This window comes from Corapipo altera, unplaced genomic scaffold, assembly GCF_003945725.1.
Source record: "Corapipo altera isolate COAL_440 unplaced genomic scaffold, ASM394572v1 63, whole genome shotgun sequence".
Classification (NCBI taxonomy): Eukaryota; Metazoa; Chordata; class Aves; order Passeriformes; family Pipridae; genus Corapipo; species Corapipo altera.
In genome coordinates, this window is record NW_020884928.1 from 2,907,753 (window position 1) to 2,933,640 (window position 25,888).

At 36.8% G+C, this 25,888-nt stretch overlaps 1 protein-coding gene across 1 annotated transcript in view; it reads right to left on the reverse strand.

Annotated features, from left to right (window-relative positions):
- PLXDC2 (plexin domain containing 2) overlaps window positions 1–25,888 on the reverse strand; it is a 255,655-nt gene that overhangs the window by 117,186 nt on the left and 112,581 nt on the right. The window contains exons 2-3 of the mRNA XM_027658758.1: window positions 24,892–25,103; window positions 2,916–3,062 (exon numbers count right to left, since the gene is read on the reverse strand). Coding sequence (XP_027514559.1) covers window positions 2,916–3,062; window positions 24,892–25,103 — 359 coding nt within the window. The remainder of the gene's footprint in view (window positions 1–2,915; window positions 3,063–24,891; window positions 25,104–25,888) is intronic.

Below are 25,888 nucleotides of genomic sequence, written 5' to 3' on the forward strand. Positions count from 1 at the left end.
GTAATATAAACATTAGTATAAAGATGTTTACAATAAAAACTTAATTATTTGTTCACTCAAGCCAGATACAGGTCTCCCACTGACTTAAATCAAAAAAGGATGCCTTAAATTCTGACAATGTAAAAATGTTTAACCTAGACAGTTTAGCATAATACTGTAATAGGAAGCTACATGATTTAAGGAATGTTTTAAAGCACAATATTCTAATAGTCACTAAAAGTTTGCTTTCACTTTTGCTGCTAGAAAGTATACCTTTTTTTTCAGAAAAGAAATCAGAATTTTTAATCCGTTGAAATAAAAATGTTTTCTTCATACTTAATGATCGAATGGACTGTGAGAAAAGGGAATTGAGTTCCCAACTATGAGGTATCCTGTATCTAGTTCAGCATTTGAGTAATCAGCTACTAGATATCTAAACACACTGAATATCCAAGCCACTCCTAAAATTTTATTTTATGGTTAAGAATATGGTGGTCATATGTTAAGAAACAATCCTTACTATTAGTGATATAAATCCTGTAGTGTTAGACATTTTAATTGTTCCATTAATATATGTGTGTTACTTTCTGCAACCAATTTCTATGCTGTTTATACAATCAAACTACCTCATGGATCTTCTCTTTATTACTTTTCCTGTAGAAGCAAAACCACCTGACAGCTTCTGGGAATTCTTAGGATTATATATTTCAAACTGAAGGAAAACACACAAATTAAGTGTGAAAGTTTTACCATTCAAAGAATCCCTGACATTTTTAAATAAATTCACTGATTCTTAGAGTATAATAATTTAACTCCTGGTTCTACTGTCAAATTGGAGAATAATGTTTAGAAATTATCAGCGTGTAAATCACTGAGTCACAAAAAGATGTTCAAAATGGCCTTTAAAAAAGAATAATGACAAAGTTTATCTCTATGGAAGGGAAAGAAAGAGATTGCTGCTCAGTTATGTATGATCATTTCAGAATATATGACTCTACAGCTGTACAGTTATAGAGAGCACATCTCCGTTAAATAACTTCATTGTGTAGTACATATGGATGTTTGCTCAGACGCATAGAAGAAATCAATTATAGATGTATAAATGAAATATAAAACCTGATGGGATGACTCATTGATACTTTTTCATCATTCAGGAAGGACATAAAACAAACCTCTGAAAAAGAGGTCTTTAAAAATGTATGTAGACATGGCTACAGGCACTTAAGTTCACAGTCCAAGATATTTGGGTAAGTATGAAAAGAGATGGATATCAGGGTTCTAAACCATGCTGAATGGTCCTCCACACTGATCCCACACCAAGAAAAAGAAATTGCCTCATTCTAAACATCGATTTAATAACTTCATTAAAATGTCCACCTTGGAATTGACATTTTTTAGGTGTATAATTTCAGGGATCCAACTGGAAACAAAATTGCTTACAACAAAGATGTGGAAGGGTGTCGTCTTCACTAATCCTTAAACGCAGGTTACAGTTTCTCAAAGGAATTTCACTAACGTTTATATCTCACTTTCACAAATTACTTTTAATAGGGAAAGATGTTATACCTTTTATATGTATTTATGAATATTTTAATACCTTTTTTTTTTTTTTGGCATATTTTCATTCTCTCCCTCAACACAGAGCACCAGGAACCCACACGAAGCTGGCAAGGCAGACAACAAAGATTTTCACTTTTAGGTGCCCTGAGGTTTTTTTCCTCATTAGAATCAAATTCTTTTAAGAAAATAGTTTATACAATGTTTTATTAAATCTACCCCAAAGACATATAACTGCCTGAACCCTCTGTTTTTGCATTATCTCTGGCTCCTTACAGTCTTTTTTGACTACAAGGAATATATTTTTTGAATTGGACTCTTTGTCAGTCACATGCACTGGATTTATCACGTCATTCTGCTTTTTGTATTCTGAGCTAAATAACACAGTATTTCTTCCAGTCACATCTTGCATTTCTCTGAGCCAGTCACCTGGCTTGTGACAGGGAGTAAACAAGTAAACTCAGAGAAAAGATGAATTAAACTTGGGTTTTCTCTCAGCTTTAAAACTGTTAAGCTCATTTGCATCTTTAAAAAACGTACGACTTTTAATTAAGGTGTCCACTAGAATTTGTTTTAAACTGGTAAAACCCAAGGACTTTTTGTCGTAGCTAAGTTGGCAAATGGATGAAACAATTCTGAGTTGAAATTTCTTGAATCACAATTGTGAGTTGTAATTTTCTGTATTTAATTTGTACTGATATTGGCTCTTCTATGTTTGCAGCTTCTATCCACAGGTGAGGACTGAGAATACAATTTGTAAATCATACAGTATTCTATTTCACTTCCAAGTTTGTAAGCCTATTATTCTCATATCAATTTTACCAGGCAGCATGATTACAATAAGTTAAATATGATTGTTGTTTATGTTCCGTGATATTTATTTGTCAATAATCTAAAACTGTGATCACATCACTTCTATTACTATAAGACATTCTCATGACTTTTTTTTCAGTTGTCCCAAAAGGAAAAGAAAGTGTGAGACCTCATGCAAAATAGAAGCGAAAGCACAGATACATTCCATGGGAGATTTAAACTTCAACTTCATCCTGAAGTCAGTTCTGTTGTTATTGAACTCAGTGGTAAAATTCCCTTCAACTTCAGCAACACAAGTAGTTTACTGTTTGATAGCTTGTGATCCTCCTGAACAGAGAAAAATTTTAAATCTATCTGTAAAGGCATCTCTAAAGGACTTTTATAGCATATTCAAAAACGAAACTTGGAATCACTTGATAGCAACACTGTAAAGACTTTCACAGCTTAATTAAGATTCAAAGATATAGCTCTGTGAACAGTAGTCATCATACTTAGTAATACTACTACGTGGGTCACTGGCGAAAACATCAATGTTAGTCAAAGAAGAAAATGCTATGATAACTTACTGCAGCTTGCCGATGCGTATTGGAAAGGATCCCATGAATCTTCACTTTGTCCTTCTCCATCTGGTCTATATTGACCCACAGATCCCGGCTGGTAGAATCATATGGGCCATACGTCCTTGAAGTATAATAATTATGATCTGTATCTTCCTGAAAGGGGGAAAAACCACAGATTGATATGGAAGATGCACATTAGTTTTATGTAAAACTCTCCCTTGAAATACTGAGTCCTGTCGCTTCTGGGAGCAGCAGCAACATGTACACTGCAACCCAGTAATAAAGGAAAAAATGTACAAATTGCAAATGTGTTGCAGAGACAGTTCTGCTTCTAACCACTAGCAGTTGACAAGGCAGTTACCTCATCCAATCACCTTATATTACGATGAAAATGTTCACTATCCCCAAATCCCAGTCATATACTTGCTGTAATCACATCAGTGAAATCTATGGCAAAATGTTTGATGGCTTTTGAGGCAAGATGGCCAGTTAAGTTCCTTAATAATGGACATGCTCTAACAAAGCAATGAGCAGTATTCACAGTTAACACCTTAAAAACAATGTGGTTTTTAACATTTCTGAACATAATTCACTAGACTATCCTTTATAAGAACATCCAAAAAAATTTCTGATAGCTATAGGCTTACGATGCTATTTTATTTTAGATCTCCAAAAGTTTGCTTTACTGTAGATTTGCCATTCAGAGACAAATACATATACATTTGTGGAAGAAAGTGTCCTAATTTTTATGGTCTTTAAAATTACTGAAGTTGTTGTTATGCTCATGTCACAGCAAATTTCTGTCAAGGTCAGTAGCTGTGAAGGTCTGTACTTTCCTGTCTAAAACAGAGAAAGGGAGAAAAAAAAGTGTGTGGCCTGAAATAAGCAATGAAACAAATCTCAGATTTCCAGTCTTCCTTTACACATCCCAAGCTGTTGTAACCATAAAATATTTAAATCAACAGCATTGCCAGCTTTCTGTTGAAAAGTTTGAAGTAATACTATAAAAGTAGTACATGCTAGTGTCAGTTCCTTCCTTGCTTCCACCTCCTTTGAGACAAAGCAAGTTAAACAAGGCCTCAATGATAGTGTTTAAAAATTAGAGTAAACTTAGAAAATAAACAGTACCCTAGAAAATGGAAGAGGTGGACTTAGAATTTAGAATTATCCTAGTGATGGAGAAGTTCCTCTCCTGCAGTACCTCTTATTCCCAGCCAGCAGCACAGGACTACCATCTCATCAGGCCATGCTGCCATGCAGACCTGACACTCCCTCCCCACAGCCCACTCTCCAGAACATACACAACCTATTCCTAGTGACACGATCCTGAGCTGAAGACATACTTGATAAGAACTTATATTCTAGATGAAACTATTCAAGTCCTAGTTTAAAATATATTGACCATAAATCCTGTTTCAGCTGGATTTCACCCTACATTAACATCATTACTGATGCATTTTACTTTAGCTGTTGCAGATATAATCAGGTTACTTTCTCCTTGACACTTTCTGTATCATCTGCTGTACTTTCTATGCAAGGATGTACTTTATGCGCCCAGTAAATCTCAGTGACACCTTTGAAGCAACTTCTAACAACTTCAGCAGCTCTAGGTGTCACAAAAGTAAACATAATTAAAACTATACTGCCAGGAAGATAACAAAAGCCAGCCAGCTTAGAAATTCTTTCCTCCTTTAATGGTCAACAGAAACAGTTATTACTGTCATGTATAAAGGAGGTACAGTAAATTAAAAGGTTTTGAAAACAAAGACATATTTTCCCAGTTTAATTTATCATTCTGACAAAATTTCCATAGAAAATAAAAGTTGCATTTGAGGCATCACAAACCCCAAGGAAAGAGCTCCAGAGATAAAGAAGAAATAATTACTAAAATAGTTTGTTTCAGATAAATATGCAATATTTAAACCATAGTCAAAACTCTGCAAAATTTTTAAATTTTCCAGTTTTTCATAACCAATAATGCTACTCCAGTTAACTATTAGTACCTAAGCCTCCACCTCCACAACTAGAAGGCTCTAGTGCTGAGCCTAGTTGGTAGCTCTATACAAATGCTTTAAATGGTATCTTGATCCATGCTCAAAGAAGATTCATCATATATTTTGTAAATCAAACACTTTTATTATGGCCTTCACCTCAAGATTTTGTCAGTGTGAGGACTTACCCATGTCTATCAAATTTTCTGTATAAAAAAATGAAGTCTCATTTAGTATTTTAATTCAAGTTAGATAACCTTAGATACTTCTGGAAGGAAACAAATTCACTTCTACTTGGATATTAGAAGAAAGAAAGAATTCCTCTTACTCTGAAAAAGCTTCATAGCCTTCATGCAGATGTATTTTATGAATATATTATTAATTATTTCTCTCTCACATCCTAATTTTTCTTAATCCTATCTGTAAAAATTTACAATCTGACTACAAAAAGGCTCATGCAGCTAACTACTGAAGTTGATCTGAGCAGCTCAGGAGCTCTCAGTAAAGTTAGGATCCAAGCTTGTGTTCCAAGTTACTGCCTTCATGGTTTCTAAATAGTATTACCATGGAAATAGAATTCTTGGAGTCTTTCATAAATATGATTTTATTGATATTATTAGATACCTACGAGTTTTCATTCTGTCAGACCTGTTTATATGGTTTGGTTCATTGTACCTGCTTATAATGCATTCCATCCCCCACAGGTACCACAGGCGTAAGAAGATGCAAAAATGCTTCAAAAATTATAATGAATTTGCATGTAAACTACTGAATTAAGAAAATAATTTTAATAGTTATATGGTACAGATGTAGAGTTCTGCTGATAGCTAGAATTCTATATAAATACACTTATGAAGAGTAACAAACTTTTCAGTGTCTTTTAATGATGTAGAAGCACATTACTGAAAGGAAGATCATTCACAGAAAGTAGAGAACATACACATTACTACTGCAAGAAAGTTTTTCCTTTTCTTTTGTTTTTCAGGTATGGATATGAATGTTATCTCCCACTGCTTCTCTAGTTGTACAGTTCTGTCCAAAAGCTGCATATGTATGAAGTACATAGCACCTTTATTCTACTGAACAGTACAGCATTAAAGCAAAGGATTTTTCCAGACATTTTTTTCACCAGCTATGAGGATTACTGTCAGCAACCTCTGTGAGTATAAAGGGAATATTTATTAGAGCCTCTCTCATAACAATTGTCTTTTGGGGAAGTAAGTTATTTTTAACCTGAGGCCATCCCTGATGCTGAGTTGCCATCTTACTGTATATTGTAAAGAAGATTAATTTCTTACAGTTTTCACAAGGGATATTTTCTCACGACATCTTGCCTATATTCCCATATTTCTCCAAACACAATTGAATTTTCTCAGGAAAGCTGAATGCATGCACTACTTGTAAAAGCTCAGCACAACTGAAGTTTAAGCCTTTTTTTAAATTCTTGGTGTTCAGTATTTGTCAAATTCAAATCCAATTCAAATACTGAACACTCATTCCATATGTTACTTATATGAACACTCCCAAACACCACATACTCATTTCATCAATAACTGCTGTCCCTTAACAGATTGGGGTGATCTGTCACAATCAAGATAACATAAAGTAACTATATGTGATATTTAAAAGTAACAACTACATTATACCTCTGAAATTATTTCAGATTATTAACTGGGATTCTGGTCAAAGATGTCTATGAAAGTAGTACTGAAACAGACATGAAACAATAAAGTTCCCTCTCAATGAAGTAAGACACCATGATTCAGTGATGTAATCACATATGTAAACATTGGACTTTTTAGGTTTAATTCTATTCCTGACACGTTTTTTCTTCACGAGAAATGAAAAGGTACTATAAATCTCTAGGAGATGGAGGATATTATCAAACAAGGTTTAGGAATAAGAGCCTTTGTTGAATCCAACTGCATGAATATTTTACTTCTAAATACTGGATTCAATTTGATCCAAACCACAGACATTACTGAACAAGAAGCTCTGCCAGCTACTGAGCTCTCTCTCTTTAAGGCTATAACTGAAGAAAGCTGATAACTTCAACCAGAGAAAAAGCAGCTGGTACACCCAGGAATGAGCTCTGCTATTGCACAACAGTATGTTGTAGAAAAACCTCTTACTGTCTCTGTAGCTGAAGGAAGAGAGTAAGGCATTCACAGAGCAAATCATTACAGATCAGCCAAACAGATGGCAGTTACATTCCAGTAGATTAAGTTTTGGCTGCCTTCTCCCAGTACTGGAAGACTGTTTATGACATTACCAATCAAAAATCAATCAATCAATCAATCAACCAATCATCCCATCCGAGGCTACTCATCTTCAGATATTTGTGGTCAAGTGTTGTGAGTTATTGCTAGGTGCAATAGAAAACAATGAGACTGCATTTGATAACTGCTGTCCCTTTAAATATACTATTTATTGAAATTGCGTTTCCAAACTTCAGTTGAGATGACAGCACAATGAAAAAACTCTGAAGCCCTCAAGGACATGCTTAATTTTATCACTTTAAAAGGAAGGTTTGATATCTGATTGTTAACAAAATACATTAAAAAATTGCCCAAATATTGCCAAACTCACAGACAAGGTCTATTTTTAAATTAACTGAAATTGCTGCTAATATTTCCCCTAAATATTAATACTGAGAAAATTCATCACCTATTACTAAGTTCAGAAAGTCGTCTTTAAGCATTTCTTTAAGCATAATCAGAGAATTATGCTTTCTAAAAGGTGCATTTGTAGACTAAAACGGAAACACTGAAAGGACAAAACAGGCAATTCTATATTTTTTAAACACAAATTTTCAGCAAGAAACCAAAGATAATAATACTTCTTTGGATATTTAGAGGGAGAAAATGAATTAGCAATTAAAATTATTTCCCTAAAGAATAAAGCAGTTCTGGTGATCCATTTTGCAGAGATACAGCAAAAACAGCTTCCTCAAAACTATTTTCACTCTTACCCAGTCTCATGTAATGTTTGCTATTCTCTTACAGTATCTGTGCCTATCATACAGCTAAAATTGACTTCTGAATTGTTTCAGACTTTTGCTAGAAAATTGCTTTTATATTTCTGAATATTATTAGTCCCCACCAGCTAAAAGCAGCACAAGGGGGAGAACAGAGATGACAGCTTGTGTGGGACTTGAGATAGCTGTTCATTGCAGCTGATGGAAAGCCTCTTCCCAATAGCTCGTTTTTGGGCATCAAGAAGGGGCCAGAGAAATGCACGTTCATACTCTGCATTACCTGGGCAGGGGAAGCATGTGTGTATGGTGTTGCAACTGATTTTTCCTCATTTATTTACATTTTCCTTAGGCAGAGACTGAGTGAGACAAGAGCAGGTGTTAAGGACACATGGAGAATACCCTTAATCTAACAGTCATTAGCACAGGAGATGAGACAAGATCACCTCTCCTGAGATGGGGTCCTAGTGGGAAGATTAAGACCAGAGAAAATGGGGAAAGAGACATTTTGCATGCTGCTGTCCTGTAACTCATTTTAACAGGGAGTACCATAATTACAATCATAACATAGCAATCCTATGTTGCAATTTTACAGTTTTATAGGAATTGGTAATCTAAGAACCCTAAGGAGTACTTGATTTGAACCGGTCTGTCAAAATGTGAAAGCTCTAATTTCAGCAGATAAGATACATCAACAAAGATAAGATACAACATCAAAGTCTTACAGAGGACATGTATGGGGCATAGAGACAAAGCTACGATAGATTCCTTTTGTTGTTTTTTGTGTTTTTTTTTTTTTTTAAATATCTGAAGTGAAAAAAACTAAGGGAATATATATACAAATACGGGCATAGCATACATGCTTCACATCAGCAATCAGCAGAACCTGAAGAAAGCCTGAGAACATCACTGTTGATTACACAAACCCTAGCAAAATCCATTTTGAACAGCTAATGTGACGACTAATGAATGAGGGGAACCCAATCTAATAGAAGACGAAATTCTGTGTCTGAGTGCACTAGGGTCAAGAACTTCATCTCACATTATATTCTCCAAGAAGAGACTACACAAGTGCTCTGCAGAGTCCTGAAAGCTACTGTGTGTGTGCAGCAGTCCTCAAACTCAGATTTTCACTAGGGCCAGTATGAAGCAGCATTGCCCAGAATCAGACTGATTTACATCTGTAGGTTATTGTAAACATTAAATGATGTCATCAGCTGGGATGAAACAAAGGCATTTAGCTCACAGCTCTCTCCCCTATGCAGACACAAGGCTTTACACAGCTCTACAACATCTTAAGTTCCCAGGTTTCTAAACTGCACTTTTCAGAGCTCCTGACAGCACCTATAATGGAGAGTCACACACATTGACAGACAGTCTGCAAGAGAAGGATACCATAAAACTGTTATTAATCCAAAAAGCCATTTAGTCTTTCCGGCTTTGTGAAAAGTCAATGTGGAACCATTGACTTTTCCATGATATTCAGCCCCTTTCAAAAAGAAGCTTCTCTCTTGGGGACTGCTATAATACTGTCAGCCTATTTAGGGGTCATTACAGCAGTCTCATAAAGCCCCTTGGATTGTCTTGTCATATGAGACAAGCTTCAAAAGAGCAAAAATCTCTGCAATGCCTTACTTAAGAGAGGAAAAAAGCCAAATCGCCAAGTCACTCAAAAACCAATTACAGTAGGGAAATATTTATTATGCAGTTTTGTTCCTGATTTGCTAGAGCAGGAGTCTGAGAAATGACATTCTCAAAATAAGCCTTTATTAACTGCTCTGTAGCACCCTCTCTACTAAAGGAAAATAATAGGAACCATTTCAATGCAATGTCCATTAAAACACCTGGCAGAATTTCATTTTGGTGTAATTATGACACAGGTTTTAGAGTTTATATTCTCATTTTTAGATCTATATAAATGACTAAAGTGTTCATAAAACTGGAACTGTGAAAATTACTATTTATAAACATAAATACTATCTGCCAGGTCTAGACTACAGAGCATCAGTGGCTATAATGCCATGTCTGTTACCAGGCCCATTCTTGGGGGCTCATGACTCCAGATAATGCCATAAATAACTATGTTTTTGTCAAGTTAGCTTTTACAGATTCAGTTTTCTAAAGATCCACCTCCTGTGTGGAATACAACAAACAGTGTATTTCTGAGCGTATGTACTTTGACATACTTACAGCCACGTTTGTGCAAATTTTTTCCTCCCCCTAAATATACAATAAGTTCAGTTTAATATTATATATTATTTTTTCTTTTTAATCCAGGTATTGGAACAACTTTAAACTCTCTGTAGCCTATGTATTTCTCCACTATGTGTTCAGATGTCAGGAGAGGTACATCATCCTTGTTTCCCATTCTCTGGCACTTCTCTATTGGAAGAGACAGGAGGAAAAGAGCAACCAAGACACAAACAAGAACCCTGAGGCCTCACATGAGGAGGTAAAATGGGAAATCTAAATTCATATGAAGTGTTACAGATCTAGAGGACTGACTTAATATTAGCAGGTATAGTTTCTAGTTGATCAGGGTTTTCTGTAGGACAGTGCACGAAGCTCCCTCCACACTCGTGTGTGATGCAGTTCTAAGCCCTTAATACTGTGTCTCAGGGATCCATCAGGGTTCAGAGCCAAAATTGTAGGGCAATTAGTTGTAGGAACATGTACGACCAATACAAAGTTGATACAGGCAGGTGCATGGGTTTATTAATGCAGTAGCATTTTACCTGTAGAGATAAAGCCTAATTAAAAGCTTTTAAAATGTCCTATGTACACCTCAGCACCAATCTTTGCCAAGGCCATGCTGTTCAGTCCAGCTGTGTGCTGGTCAGCATACAGCCAGACAGCAGCATGCTCAGCACAGAGCCTGGGCATAACAGGACGAACTGCATCACCAGGGCTTCTCTGGAAAGCACTTGGTTTAAGCAGATTGCAACCAAAACTGGTAGTCTGTTTAACCAGAGCAATTTCTAGTTTGGCTCTCACATGCACATGAATCTTTAGTTACTAAAACAGAGAACTGGTTGCAATCCACAATCAATATGTAAAATTTCAAAATTACAATTCATGCCTTAGAGAGAAAGATAGTGATGATGAAAGGGATTAACCTGTAGCAATTGCTACTGCTCTTTTGAAAGCTTACTCTTTGGTTTGAAAAAGGGATTCATTTTGTTTTATTCACATGTATTTTTCTCTGTACATCTGTAACAGGATATTCTCCGCAAGAACAGTGAAAAGAACACGTGATTTTAACAAACTGTTCTGACCAACCACATTTCTTAAGGACTTGTCACAGAAAATGTTTTTTTATCTGATCTTGCAGTCACACTCAAAAAACCAAATCCCTAGACAGCTCTCGTGCCACAACTGTAAGACATCATATTTAGTTGAGATTCTTGATTAGTTACATATTGCCTAGACAGGCGTATCCAAGTTGCTGCCTTTGCATGACATCAGGTTCCAAATAAGCTTTCTGCAGAATCTGCACTCTTGTTCTTTTCAAGAGGGATAGTCTGAGCACTTAACAATTACTCTGATAAGATCAAGATGTTAAATAATATCCTCCCTCTACGGTCTCTGAAAAACACCACTGCCTTCAAGTTAACCCAGAATGTAGTTGATCCAATACTCTCAAGTATTTAAAAATTAAACACATTATTTTGGTTTTGATAGATGCTATTTTTTCTTGCATATAACTTCTAAATCTATATTGTTCTTTCAGAGTAGAGCAATTCAAAGAGGAAAGTTTCAGAAACTTGTATTTCCTCGTTTGGCTTTCATCTAAATGCAGGACACTGGAAGATAACACACATGGCAGTACAGAATTACTTCTAACTGCAAGGGTGTCTTTTCACAATTTTAAGCAACAGAAGTGATGCCAAACACCTAAGCACTGAAAAACAGTGAAAGATAAAGTCATGAGATTTTACTTGGGTTCCAAAAAACCCTTTTTTTTACTGGAGGTGGAGGTGGTCAATGAGACAGGAAGTGGTAAAAGAGAGGAATAATCTCAACATTTTGACCCTGACCAAAACCAGACCATTTTTATTTTGCTTGATTCAATTTGTTGTTGGTATATCTGTAAAAAAAATTAAAAATTATATCTTTTCACTTCAGAGTTAGACGAGCAAATAGGTAGCTGAGCAGGGTGGTAATCGGTTTGCAGGTGCAGCTGTCTGTGTAAGAACTACATTTGTAAGCACTCATTGTCAGGACCACAGATCTAGTAAATGCTGTCAGTGAAGTTTTGCCAGCTCATGAAGTTTCCAGGTTCACTCTAGAGCAAACTAAATACCCACTTTGACTGCACTGACCATGGGTGACATATAATTGCCTAAGCACAGGAGGAACCCAGGGCTGTCTGAAACTTGCACATATGATTCAGTACCTACAGCAGAACCTTATCCTACAGGAGCAGCAATGGACCATTCAGTATAACCACAGTGCCCAAAATGATATCGGATATCCACTGCTAGGTAACTTTCACCTTAAATTTCCACCATCTGTGATCACAGAATCATAGAATACTTTGGGTTGGAAGGGACCTTAGAGACCATCTCATTCCATTCCATCCCCCCAGCTGTGGGAAGGGACACCTTCCACTTGACCAGGTTGCTCAAAGTCCCATCTCACCTGGCCTTGAACACTTTCACGGATGGGGCATCCACAACTTCTCTGAGCAACCTGTTCCAGTGCTTCACTATCCTCATGGTAAAGAATTTCTCTCTAACATCTAATCTAAACCTACCCTCTTTCAGTTTAAAGCCATTCTACCTTGTCCTGTCAGTTCATGTTCTTGGACAAACTTGCACATACTTCATCTACATCACATGCACCTATACTTAGGTATCCAAACTGAAGAGCTGAATTTCACCTTCAATTTCAATATTAACTACTACCAAAAAGAAAACCACTTGTACATATCTCAGCCTTTTGTAGCAATCACAGTGGCCTTGTATTTAGTGTAAACTCATATGCATTTTTAGAGTGGTATACGGATGTGTACTAGCCTTTACTGAATGTTTATGTGAGAAACAAAACCTCTGCAGTGTATTTAAGAAATAAGTTTGATTTCCAAGGTCATGGAATAATATTCCTGATACACTAATATAAGAAAAATCAACACTTCAAGCACTGTTAATGATTAAATGAAAACATTAAAAGTTCTATTTCTATTGAAAAAAAAAATTCTCAGAAATAAATTTCTTTTTCTTTCAACTACATAGTCAGCAATTGTCCAACTGTAAGAATTGACTGTTTTGTTTTCTAGACCAATAGGAACATTGGGTGCACTAGTTTATAACTGTGGAAGGAAGATGTTTCAAATATGTTCACCAAACTTGCTATAAACCACTGTGCCAGCCAGCCAGTTTTACCACCAAAATGAACAACCATTGGGTTGTTGACCTATGGAAACCACATTGTTGGCCCACTCCTGGATACGGCTAAACTCAGCAGTAGCACCTTGGAGCCAGATTATGCCTATTTTAGCACTGAAAGAAACTTTTCTTTTCACACACCAGGAGAGAGGCATTCATACTTTGCCTGAGGCAGGAAGAACCTGAGAAACAGTTTGTTTTGCGGTCTCTACTGGAGTCAAAGGGGAATACCTCTGAGAGATCATGGCATTTTATCCCTCATGACATTTTCTGCTCCACCTATATGAGATCAGACAGATAGGATTTCCATCTGCAATTTCTCCTTCTTTCTACTTTTGTTGCTAAGGCTACAGAAGGAACACTCAGAGAATGATGTTTTGATTTATTTAAAAATTTTAATAGGCACTCATGAAAAGTCATGCAGCTTGATACAAATGAATGAAACAAACTTCCAGTAACCCTGTCACATCCCTCTACTTTTGTCAAATGTTGTGCCACTAAGAGGTCTGTTGGATATGTTTTCTGTCCTTTTTCTTTTTTTTTTCCCTTGTTATTCACACTGCAAATTGTTCAATTTGTTGTAGACTCTCCAAGATCTCCATTGCCAATTTTGTTTTCTAGAAATAAATATACTGTTTTATTACTGATAGTCTGTGAAAACTTAGACATGCTGCACATGAATGCATGTTGGTGTTACAGAAGAAAGAAAACAAATAACCAAAAACCCCAGATTATTTTCATTAGTTATTAATTTCTATTCAGTGTATGAAATACTACTATTAAAGGCATTTCCTCAGCATTTTCTTCAACAGTTGAAAGCATTTAGGTAGTATTTTTGGAAGGACAAATGCACATTTTACAAATGGAACTTTCTTAACTTTGATACCCCTCTTGATATGAATTTTGAGCTTTAGCCCCATTTATTATTGTCTTTGAAAAGTCTATATAACTTACATGATCACAATGAAGACAGACATTGAATGAAGTTATCATCATGGCTAGGTTTCGCAAATGAAGATTTGGAAAGGACTCTACTCACACTTGCTAGTTATAATGAAGTTATAATTACTACCTTTACACAGAGTCAAAGGAAATGTCTGACTGAATCAGAAACAAAGCACTCATCTGCTTACATGCCAAGTTGCTACTGTTTTGGGATAACAGATAATAGACTCCAGTATTAAAGAAACATGAAAGATTTTAATAGGTATGGAATAATACATCAATGTCATTAGAATTCCTATGGCTTTGAAAATCTATCAGTAAGGACTGGTGTTATCCAAACTGGAATTATGTGGCTTAATGTGATAACTTTTTACTCACCTACCCAAATTCCTCTGCACTAACAGCCTGGTAATGTATTCACCCTCACTCCTGGCTCCAATCAGCTATGCACAATTTGCTGTGTGCTAATAAATTAGCTAAGGCTGTTTGCTTTGCATGGGTTGAAATGAACACAGTCTTCTGCTTTTTGCATGACCAAATCGATACAAGTCTCCTCCCTCATTGGGACACTCCAGGTGAATGGGATGAAAAGGATCAGAAAGGAAATGCCCAGGAAAGGAGAGACCTTCCCAGTCTTCACAGCCACACATATTCAGTTCTCACAAGCTGAATCTATTTTCAGCAAACTTCTGCAAGCAAGGGCTAAGGCATGCATGACTGAAATAATTAATTCAGAAAGAAAGTACAAGGTCTGTTGATACTGCTCACAGCTCTTTTCAGCCAAGAGTTCAGTGATTCTGGTATAACTGTAATGTGCTTTAGGAAGCTGGAGATGAAGAGGGATATGGAAATGTAAAACATAATGAAGAAAATTCAAAGGCAGATTCCCTTAAACTCTGAATTCCCTGTCTCCTTCCTTGTTATAAAAATTCATTATCATCAATATGTTAAATTAAATGCCTTGTGTGCCAACATAGCTAAGCACGTAAAATGAACTCAGGATTACAATGGAGTTCTCTTACTTAGGAGTGGGGGAACTAGTTTTTAATTTCTTTCTTTCCCCATCTTCTCCCCCGAAGCTTAAAGGAAATAGAGAATGAATGTCACCTCCAGTCTTTGCCTTTTTCAGCTATACCTGAGTTGATAGCAGAACCATCAACTTTTGAGTTTAGATTGAAATTATTGGAAACATTTACAGGCTCATTGCTACAGTACTTTTTATCAAGCTGTCAATACATTCAGTCCAGCTGAAGACTGCAGCAACGCCCAGTACAAGTGTAAAGATGACCTTGATATAAGTAAGCAATGAATGTATTCAAAACAAAAAGATGTATGAGGCTTTTCTCTAGTTTACCATTTTGCAACTGAAAGCCTGAAAGAAAACAAGACAGTGATATATCAGTCTGCTGGCTGGCTAGAAAGCGTGACATCACTGGTGAAAAACTCAGTCGGACAAGTGAAAAATAGTGAGTAAATAAATGATTATCCCAGATTCTGCTTTTAATTGCAGATGACATACTGTTTGTTGTGATTAGTAAGAGTAGAGAATTAGATTATTTCATATGTGATCTATGCTGCTTTCCAGATCAATTCACTTTCTGGCTGTACTTTACTAAAAATATTACTTAAATACTGAATGTAGCAACAATTTTCAGGCCTTTTAGTTTGACTTAGGATGTCACATGAAGAGAAAGTTCAAATACTTTCAGTAATATCACATAAAAAAGGAACATATTTTTTCCCTTGACTCAGTCTGAAAACAAATGACATTCTCCACCTCCAAAGTAACAAGGTATTTTCTAAAATTAACTCTGGCAAGTGTGAATAAAAACATTCTAAAATAGCAATAACAACCTCTGTAGAAAAAAAGTAGATTAAAATATGGCAAGAAAATCTCATACATCTTAGTTTTTGATTACTCTATCAACTGTATCATTTAACAGCAAATGTTAGCTCTCTTACAATAAAAATTTTGCAACTAAATATTCTGCTACATAGAAAAGCAAAAGGTATAACCAAAATGGTTTCAGTGGATTTCAGTGCAACTCCAGCATATCCCAAGACTCTTCCTTCAGTACATCTTAAATTTCTGCTGCAACTTTCAAGCTTCTAAATATGAAAATAATAACATGACATTTCAGTAAATCTAGTAAATGGATACCAATAAAGGCACAAGAACAGCTGGACTCTTTTTGGCTAAACGTAATTTTAGTCTGGTCCTCAGAAATGAGTGAATGAGAGTTGGACTCAATGATCCTTGTGGGTCCCTTCCAACTCAGAATATTCTGTGATTCTGTGCCTGTGCATGATGCCCAGGAAGCCCAGGGGACCCAAGACAAACAATGCCAATTCCCCATTTTCCCTAGGTTCCAGTGATCTGCTCTTCAGAAACTCCTTTTTATGTTTAATAATCCTTGACAAATTTGTATTCCATGAATTTGTCTGATTTTTTAAATTTTGACATCCACAACATTTAGTGTCAATGAGCTCCACAGCTTTCGGAGTTTAATTATGTGCAGTAGACAGGAATCATATGGGAAGTTTGTTTAATCTAGAGCATTATGGAAATATCAGAGACATGAACATCTATTACAGCAAAGACTTCTGGGCCCATGTTACACTGGCTTAAAGTCAGCAAGACAACTGTGTTATCAGTACAACTGACATGGCCTAGGGCATCATAAGATAGGGTCTGAAATTGCTGAAAACTTGATGCAATACCACTTTCAACTGTAAAACCATGTTTTATAGTCACAGTTGTTATATCCCTGGAAATTCTAGGGCTATACTAGATGGCCAAAGTTTAATCAAAAATGGAGAAAAATATTTGCAAGCCTATGGGAGGAACCCAAATTTTTCCTCCTTCTCTTGAATGAATCATGAACCAAAAATATACATACACCAAAAAAATCACATGATGTAGTAATTATTAAATGTAAAAAAGAAATAACTACACTTCCTTAAAATTAAAAATAAGAATGAATATAACTTTTGTTCTGATAAAGATTTTGCAAGTAGACCTGGCAAGCTGCAGCCATGTAATTAAATCATTAAAACATATTTCTTCACCTAGAACTAAAATGATGCTAAACCAAAATTTGATGTTTCCCTTATTTCAGTCAAGGGCTAAATATTGTTTGAACTAAATAACATAGTCTAGAATCCATTCCTCAAATGAAGCAACATCACAAAGCAGGTATCAAAGATAAAACTGATAGTTTTTCAGTTGTTTAAGTTGTTTTTGCAAATACAGATTTCAGAACAGAAGTACCACTCTTTTGCTCTCTAATGAATCAGTCAACTCCTGTGACAAATTTTTGTTCTGCAAAGCTTCTTTCCTCCTCAATTATATGTTAAATATTTCAACTAAAATAAAAATTAGAAGCCTAAAATCTGGTTAAACCTGTGTAATGAACATGTGTTACTTTGATATTTCATAATGCACGTTCATATGTGACTATGCATTAAAAAAGAATTCTGTCCCAGTGTAGAGACCAATAGTATCCCCAATATTGTTAAACTGAATGACTATACAAAAAATGTTGCCTGTGGAATTGACTTGCACTGTTAACTTTAGGGAAAGGAAGACACAAATACTATTTAAGCAAAATATTAGAACTATAAATTTAAAAGCTAAACAAGCAGGCAACTCTACCTAGGTAATTAAAGGCTTTAAAAATTGCAAGTCAGAAAACAGACTTTAGAAGTAAAGCGTGACACTCTCATAGCTTGGTATGAGGAAAAAGAACAGAAATGCTCATTAGACTATGTGATAATAAGTTTTTTTCTTAAATACAGAACGTGCTTCTCAGTAACCTGGAGAGACTAGGGTTTCAGAATAAGTGCTATTGACACTGCTCCTTCTAAGTCCTTCAGATGCAACTGGCGTTAAAGCACTGGGATGTGAAAAAAAAAAAGGGAAAAAATAGGAAAACAGGAACAAAACAGAGGTAGGCTTGGCCAAACTGACAGCTCACTATGAGGCTATGATATGAAATTGTTTAGTTTTAAGGTTTCAATAATGCATGGTCAAATTTTTCTACTTTAAATATATGCGTTAGAGCAGTAATCACAGGATTGACTTATCATTTACCCAGTTGAGGGGAATTTCATCTTAACCGTTTATGTTCTTCCTTGCTCAGTCTTGAAGTGAGAACACAGCAATGGGCATGCTGACACTGCTGTTAGTAGCTGAGAGTAATTGCTCTCAAGTCCCAAGGGCTGTAAAACTCAATCCCTTCTGTTGTTTTTACCAGTCAGAATCAGACATCATCACTTCCATGAATGACTGGGACCAATAAGGGAGAAGCATTCTTCTGGGCACAAGCTCTGGGTCAAAATGCAAAATTCAGCAAAAGACCATTTTTAGTAGGAAATCCAGCAGTGTTATTCCAATAGGGGCAAGACGATTTTCAGGTATAAACTACAGGGAGTGCTAAAATTTACATTTCAAACAACATTTAGAGAAAGTAAAGAAAGGAGAGAAAAAAGAAAGAAGAGTGTCTTCAGTTAACAACAACTCTATTTTAGTTAAAAGCAATACACAGCATGAGATATCAGTAACATCCACAGGAATAAATGAATCACTTCACTACAGAAAAAAAAATATTTTGCACTGAAACAGCCACAATTTTCTATGCTTGCAAGTACTATGTTAGGAGGGGTGGAGAAAGTAATATAAAGTTGAAGTTTGGTTTGATTTAGCGTGCTCAGCATGCTGTTTATTGCTTGGAACTGAATCTTTTTCTGTCATACAGTTGCAATCATTCATTCTGTTCTAAGACTTTATATGAAAAATCACGTTTTCCCCATATTTTTCCTGGTGCAAAGCATTAAAACTTTACCGCACTCAGCACAAGCTTGACTATGATTTAATCTATTATTTTATTGGTGGATTTATTTTTGATATTTGAAGTGTGCGAAAGACTATTGTTTTGATGTAGTATCTCCACACAATGGCAAAAATTTGAAAGTAATTCACATGATCTAAAGTTATTTTGCAAAGTTTGTTATCTTCTGCTCATGCCAATGCAAGCTATATATTAGAGACTTTTCCACTTCAATTTCTCTGTTTTTTTACTTGTCAGTGTTCTACTGTGCACTGGAGGTGACTGCAAACACAAGGACCAGGGAGAGAGAGTGGTGAAACAAAGGACCATCAAGCAAGTTGTCCAAAACCTTTCTATAAAGTCAGCTGCAGTTGGGGCTGTTTTACAGAAGACCTGTGATAAAGAGATCAAAACTCTACATACAGAAGGAGAATCAGTTCTGTGTGGTGCTACACATAGCCATAAACATAGGATATTACTTGAAAAATTATGCACATTTTAAACAATGGAAAAATTATGATGCAGAAGTTTTGAAATGCACAATTGTATATTAATGCATTATTAAGCTTTTTTCAGTGCTCAGTAGTCAGACCTACATTAGGAATTCATTTGTGGATACCTCAGTGGTGAATACTGGGGACCCATAATCCATACTAGATGCTTTTCAGAGATCAGCTCCTTTTCCAGTAAATGCAGAAGAGCAACAGGCAGCAAGAACCTCCAATATCTGCCTCCATTACCTTTATGGCTACAGGGCTTTGGGGTCAATTGAACAACTGTCACACCATGACCATGAAGCTGTGTATATTTTAACAATATTAATATTAATTTACTTAATAAAAGTGAGTTATTATGGAGCATACTTTTCTTTTATGAGACTATATGAAGAAAAGTAGTATATTTGACTTATTTTTCTCCTTGCTTGAAAGAAGACATGCCAAACTAGACATATTCATGAAGATGTATTTTCACACTCACTGCTTTTACAAGGACTTACAGTGTTTGCAGCAACAAATTCCACCTGAAACATTGCATTTCCTAGGCTCTATTTATCATAAGTAAAAGGCACTTCTGAATGCCCTCAGCACAATAAACAAAAGTGATGGATTATACAACAACCAAAAAACCCAAAAGGACCCTGACCCCCAAGACAAGAATCCTAAGAAAGATGGGAGGAAAAAAAACCAAAAAGAAAGCTAGACTTGAAATTATGAGATTGTGAAATCTCAGAAATTTGAGAAACAAACTTTCTAGAAAGAATTGTTGATACAGGTAGCACTTCATGTTGGAATTTCCCACCTGATTTCTAATATATATCCCACAACAATCCCTGTCTTTGAGATTCCTGTAACCACAGCGTGGTACACATTTCCCCCATCCACCACCTGCAGGACCATGGAAGCTGCCTTTGCACTGACCATTCCCAAGCACCATGTAGTGCATATGGGATGTGATTTTGATGCTTCCAAACTCAAAAAAACTCCTCTGGTATAGTGGGAAACACTTCAGCTTCTGACAGTCCCAAAGTTATTCCAGGTATAAGGTTTTAAGTTTTGGCTTTGTGACCCTTGGGAAGAAATATGGCTTAGCCATGGATTCTCCTATCTTCAACAGACTCTAAAATTCTCATTTGCCACAAAGCCAACTTGTTGCAATGTGTCACCAGAATACTCTTTTTGGGATTGACCCATACAGCTGATTTGAACTGCTGACAACATACTTCTTCACCTGCCCCAAGAACAACTGCTTTGGGGATTTCTTTAGAACTGTGACTTTTGTATCCACCTATATAACATGGGATCTCACTCTTTTTACACCTGTACTTTTTATAGAATTATAGAATCATAGAATAGATTGGGTTGGAAAAGACCTCCAAGATCATCAAGTCCAACCTCTGATCCAACTCCAGTTACTATATCATGGCACTAAGGGCCACATCCAATCTCTTTTTAAAAACCTCCAGGGATGGTGAATCCACCACCTCTCTGGGTAGGCCGTTCCAATGCCTGATAACCCTCTCTGTAAAGAATTTCTTCCTAACATCTAACCTAAACCTCCCCTGGTAGAGCTTGAGCCCATGTCCCCTTGTCCTATTGTTGGTTGCCTGGGAGAAGAGACCAACCCCCACCTGGCTATAACCTCCCTTCAGGTAGTTGAAGAGAGTGATGAGGTCGCCTCTAAGCCTTCTCTTCTCCACGCTGAACAACCCCAGCTCCCTCAGCCTCTCCTCATAGGACTTGTGCTCAAGTCCCTTCACCAGCCTCGTTGCTCTTCTCTGGACCCGCTCCAGCACCTCAATATCCTTCCTGAACTGAGGGGCCCAGAGCTGAACACAATACTCAAGGTGTGGCCTCACCAATGCAGAGTACAGGGGAAGGATCACTTCCCTGGTCCTGCTGGCCACACTGTTCCTGATCCAGGCCAGGACGCCATTGGCCTTCTTGGCCACCTGGGCACACTGCTGGCTCATGTTCAGCCTCCTGTCAATCAGCACTCCCAGGTCCCTTTCCACCTGGCTGCTCACAAGCCATTCTGTCCCCAGCGCTCTGCAGGGGGTTGTTGTGGCCAAAGTGCAGGACCTGGCACTTGGCCTTGTTGAACTTCATTCCATTGGAGTCAGCCCATCTCTCCAGTCTATCCAGATCCCTCTGCAGAGCCCTCCTGCCTTCTGGCAGGTCGACACTCCCTCCCAACTTGGTGTCATCTGCAAATTTGCTGATGCTGGACTCAATCCCCTCATCTAAATCATTGATAAAGATGTTAAAAAGGACTGGGCCCAGTACTGACCCCTGGGGGAAACCACTAGTGACCGGCCGTCAACTGGATGCAGCTCCATTCACCAGCACTCTCTGGGCCCGGCCCTCGAGCCACTTCCTGACCCAGCACAGAGTGCCCCTGTCCAAGCCATGGGCTGCCATGGGAGCTTTCTCCCTCTCTTTGGCTACTTTATGTAGTGGCAATAAAACCATAATAAGCCGCTTATGGAGTATGACTCTCCTCTGTATTTGGGCTCTAAAACACCAATTGCAAATAAAGGAAATGAGGCTAACCTCCATCCTTGGGAGCCTTTTTAGATTTACCTCATAGTCTCTAATCGACACAGTATAATAGCCCTACCAAAGTAGGAGAAAAGAGGAATACTTTCAAGATAGTGATACTATTTTATAAAGTGTTTATGATAAGTATTTGTTATATATTGATTTTACTCCATAATTTACAGGTAGCTGTCAGCTCTCCAATCTGGCTTGCTGCAGAAACCTGTTCTTCCCGTCCTTTGCCCTTCTCTTGCCACCTCCAGTTTTGTGGGCTTGTGCTGCCACAACAGTGCACCCATGGACCACAACATTCCTATTCTATGGCAACACAATGGAACTTGGAGATCTTGTCGTCTTCTTCTCAAGGCCCTGCTCTTTCTGGAAGGTCTTGCACATCAAATGGCTATAGCCACTGCTTCTGCTAATCTCAGCAATTTAGTTCAAGTCCAATTCCAGAGAACATCTTTATTTAAAAAAGTAACTGAATATGTATATTATTTTGCATGAGTCCTTTCCTGAATCACAGTGCCAAACAAATGCACGAGACAAAACAGAGATGTGAAGAGAGACAGCAAACGTCCTGGAGTCCCTGATGGTTACACTGCTCCATCTCTTGGACCAGAGAGGCTGCACATTTATAAACAGGCACCTTATGACAGCATAGATTTGATAACAAGGGAAATATTTAGAGTTAATTTTAAACAGCATGTAGAAATTTCTGCCTAGTGGCTCCCTTTTGTCCTTGGCTGTTTTGGGTTGGTTTGGATTTTTTTTTGTTGTTTTTCTTGGGGGGTGGGAGGGGCAGGGTTGAGAGAGGGCAAGGGCTGTTTTTTTTGGGTTTCTAAAGCTGCAGGTAAAGTAAACTCATCATTGAAAAGAAGAACAAGAAATAATTTCAAGTGAAAACATTGCTGTCTGTCTTCCTATTAAAGAAGTCTTCTGCATTTGCATGGTAAGCCTAGAAAATATTTTAGAGAGAAACAGTATCTGTAAAGGAGGGAGGTTGTCATCCTGTAGCATTGCTAAATATAAGTGGCAGGTAATACTCATTCTCTGGATTTTCTTTAGCAAGCCCTGCAATGTACACAGAGCAAGGATTTAAAATAATCAATATGCTCTCCAACACTACTGATAAGCTCCCAAGCTGCAGAAAACTGCGACATACGGATTCTTCCTCTCTGAATATCTATAGTACACTTTACCTCCTCTATAAAGCCAGGCATCAACATTTTGTTTTGTAAGATGCCTGTGTGGTGTAGTAGGGATTTTCAACAGAATCCGATAATGTGTAAAACCACAACTCAGATATCTTATTGTGCTGAAAAGACCTTAGAAAAAGAGGGTTACAACAGAACACAAAACCTGAATTCAATAAACTCAGTAAGGTTGACGCACTATTCAGGTTAAGACACTGTAAGGCCATTAATCTGACAGGAAAGATGTCCCTGGAAAAATGCCATTCTATGTATATTGATTTGCAAGCATTCTCTTTTTTCTTTTTTTTTTTTTCCTTTCCCAAATCTTGCTATACATTAGTGTTAGAGGGGGAGATCTGACCTGTTTTGCTTCATAAGAGTTGGAACTGAAGGGAGACACTGCATAGGGATCTGTGGGTAAGCCATGGAAAGATCAGCTACTCAAACTTTGCTGTAACTGAGACATCTTGCACTTTACCTGCAAGATGGATCTGTGTTGTGTGTGTATGAGTTGCTACATGTATGGGCACATGAGGATTACATAGGGGAAAAACAGAAATTATAAAAGCAATATGCAATTCAAAACTGTAATTTACCAACCAGTGACTTCCATGTTTATACAAGAGGAAACATAATTGGGTTTGTGAAAACTGGGAAGTTTATAAAATAAACAGAAAACACACCTCTCAGAAAGCACTATTATTTTTCACTCATGCTGCAGACATGCCATTGTCTCTACAGATGGGTTTTATATTGCTTTGCTTTTTTACTTTGTAAGATAACAACCCAAAATCCGAAAGCTGTTTTGTTTGTGTCAGAGTGAGCTTCTCAGAACTGAAAAATAAATAGTACTGTTGCTTTGGAAGCAGATTCTAAACAGTGAAAATGTTAAGTGTAGTTTATTCCAAGCCGTATTTTATTGAAAAACAGGATGTAGATTTTATTAATAAGAAGACCTCAAAACCAATACTTAAAAAAACCCCAACAACAAAAACAACCAAACAAAACAGGACAGAGGACAGGGAAATGTGGCAGTTAAAATTTTTTAAACAAGAAATCAAAGGTTGAATGACACCATGAAAGAGAGGGAGAATATACTAAGACTTCATACAGATGGACTTGATCCATGTTATTCTTCTTTGGAACACCAAAGCTCAAATAACGTGCAAATTGTTTCAATGACCAACCTGAATTTTCTTCCAAATTCTCATTTTTCTAGAGCCTTTTCCCCTTTGTGCCTGGATATAGCTCTCCATAAAGACAGGCATAAAGTCTCGTAAATTGAGGTGTTTATACCAACTTCTAAAAAATAATTCAGTTTTATTTTATTTTAATACTACTTCTTTTTCCATGTCTCCAGAACTGCCAAAACATGAGACTTCCCTTAAGTGTTTTCCAGTAAAGGAACAGACAGCCTCAAGAGACTATCTTCAAAAGTCAGAAAGGATAGGTTCCAGTCTCAGAACAAGAGATAGCTAGCTTCCACATGCTGACAGGTTCACAAAGACCGGAGGTTCTCTTCCCTGTCAACATTTGAATACACTGAAGGAAATGTCCTAATTTTTTACTTACCCCCAATCAAAGACAACAAATTGAATAAAAAAATAGATGGAATGAATATCTACCTCAATCTGGGTGGTGTTGTCATGTCCTTCTTCAAGCAGCAGGTCCGTGAAACCCCCTGGCTCAGAGGAATCTTGGCCCATACTGGCTCTGTTGGTGTCAATTGATTTGAGAGACTCTGAGTGCCTTCTCCACCTGTTGCTGTTTACATATGAATCCACTCGCACATTTTCCTCCACTCGAGGGAAGCTCTGAACAATTTCATAAAACGCACCTGTTTGACAAAAAAAAAAACCCAAAACAAGATAATAAGTGAGTAGAACATTAGTTTACTAACCACAATTGAAAACTTAAGAATTTTTTATTAAGGTTTTGAGCAACTCCATAAAATAGCCATTTACATTTCTCATAAATTTTCTACAACAACATAAGTATTTAAAAGAATAGACAGAATATTATACTTTCAAAAAATTCAGAAATTTGGACTAAGTTTTGTAGACATCTCTAAACATCCTAAATGTTTTATTTTCCTGATTACTTTATGTCTGGGAAAAGTTTTTCCTGTAACTCTTGTAACTTTAATACATACCTACCCTTACTTGTTCCTTTTCAAAATAAATTTAACAAAAAATATTTTAATTATCTAAGAAAACAAATTTAGAAGAGGCAAAGAAACACTTGTACAGATTTAGTTTTTCCTACTGATTTTACGTTGAAAGAGCTTGGAAGCATTGATGAAAGGCAAATAAACACTACAAAGATGTGGAATTCTCATAAACATCTGTTCCAGTGCAAAAATAAAGCTGTCCCCCTGTACAAGTGATAAACATGAATGATGTCTGAAGTCTGTAGACACCCACTGTAACATCTGCAAAGGGTGAGCAGTTGAGCAGTTGAGTGGTGTGTCTTACATATTCTTTTAGGACTTTTTCATGCTCATTCACAACTTTTTTCATGCTAGTAAAACTATCAGCAAAACAGAACTATAAAACTATCACCAGACAAAACCATAAATTCTTCTATTTTGCCCAATCCAAAAATCAATCAAAGTATTTTTCT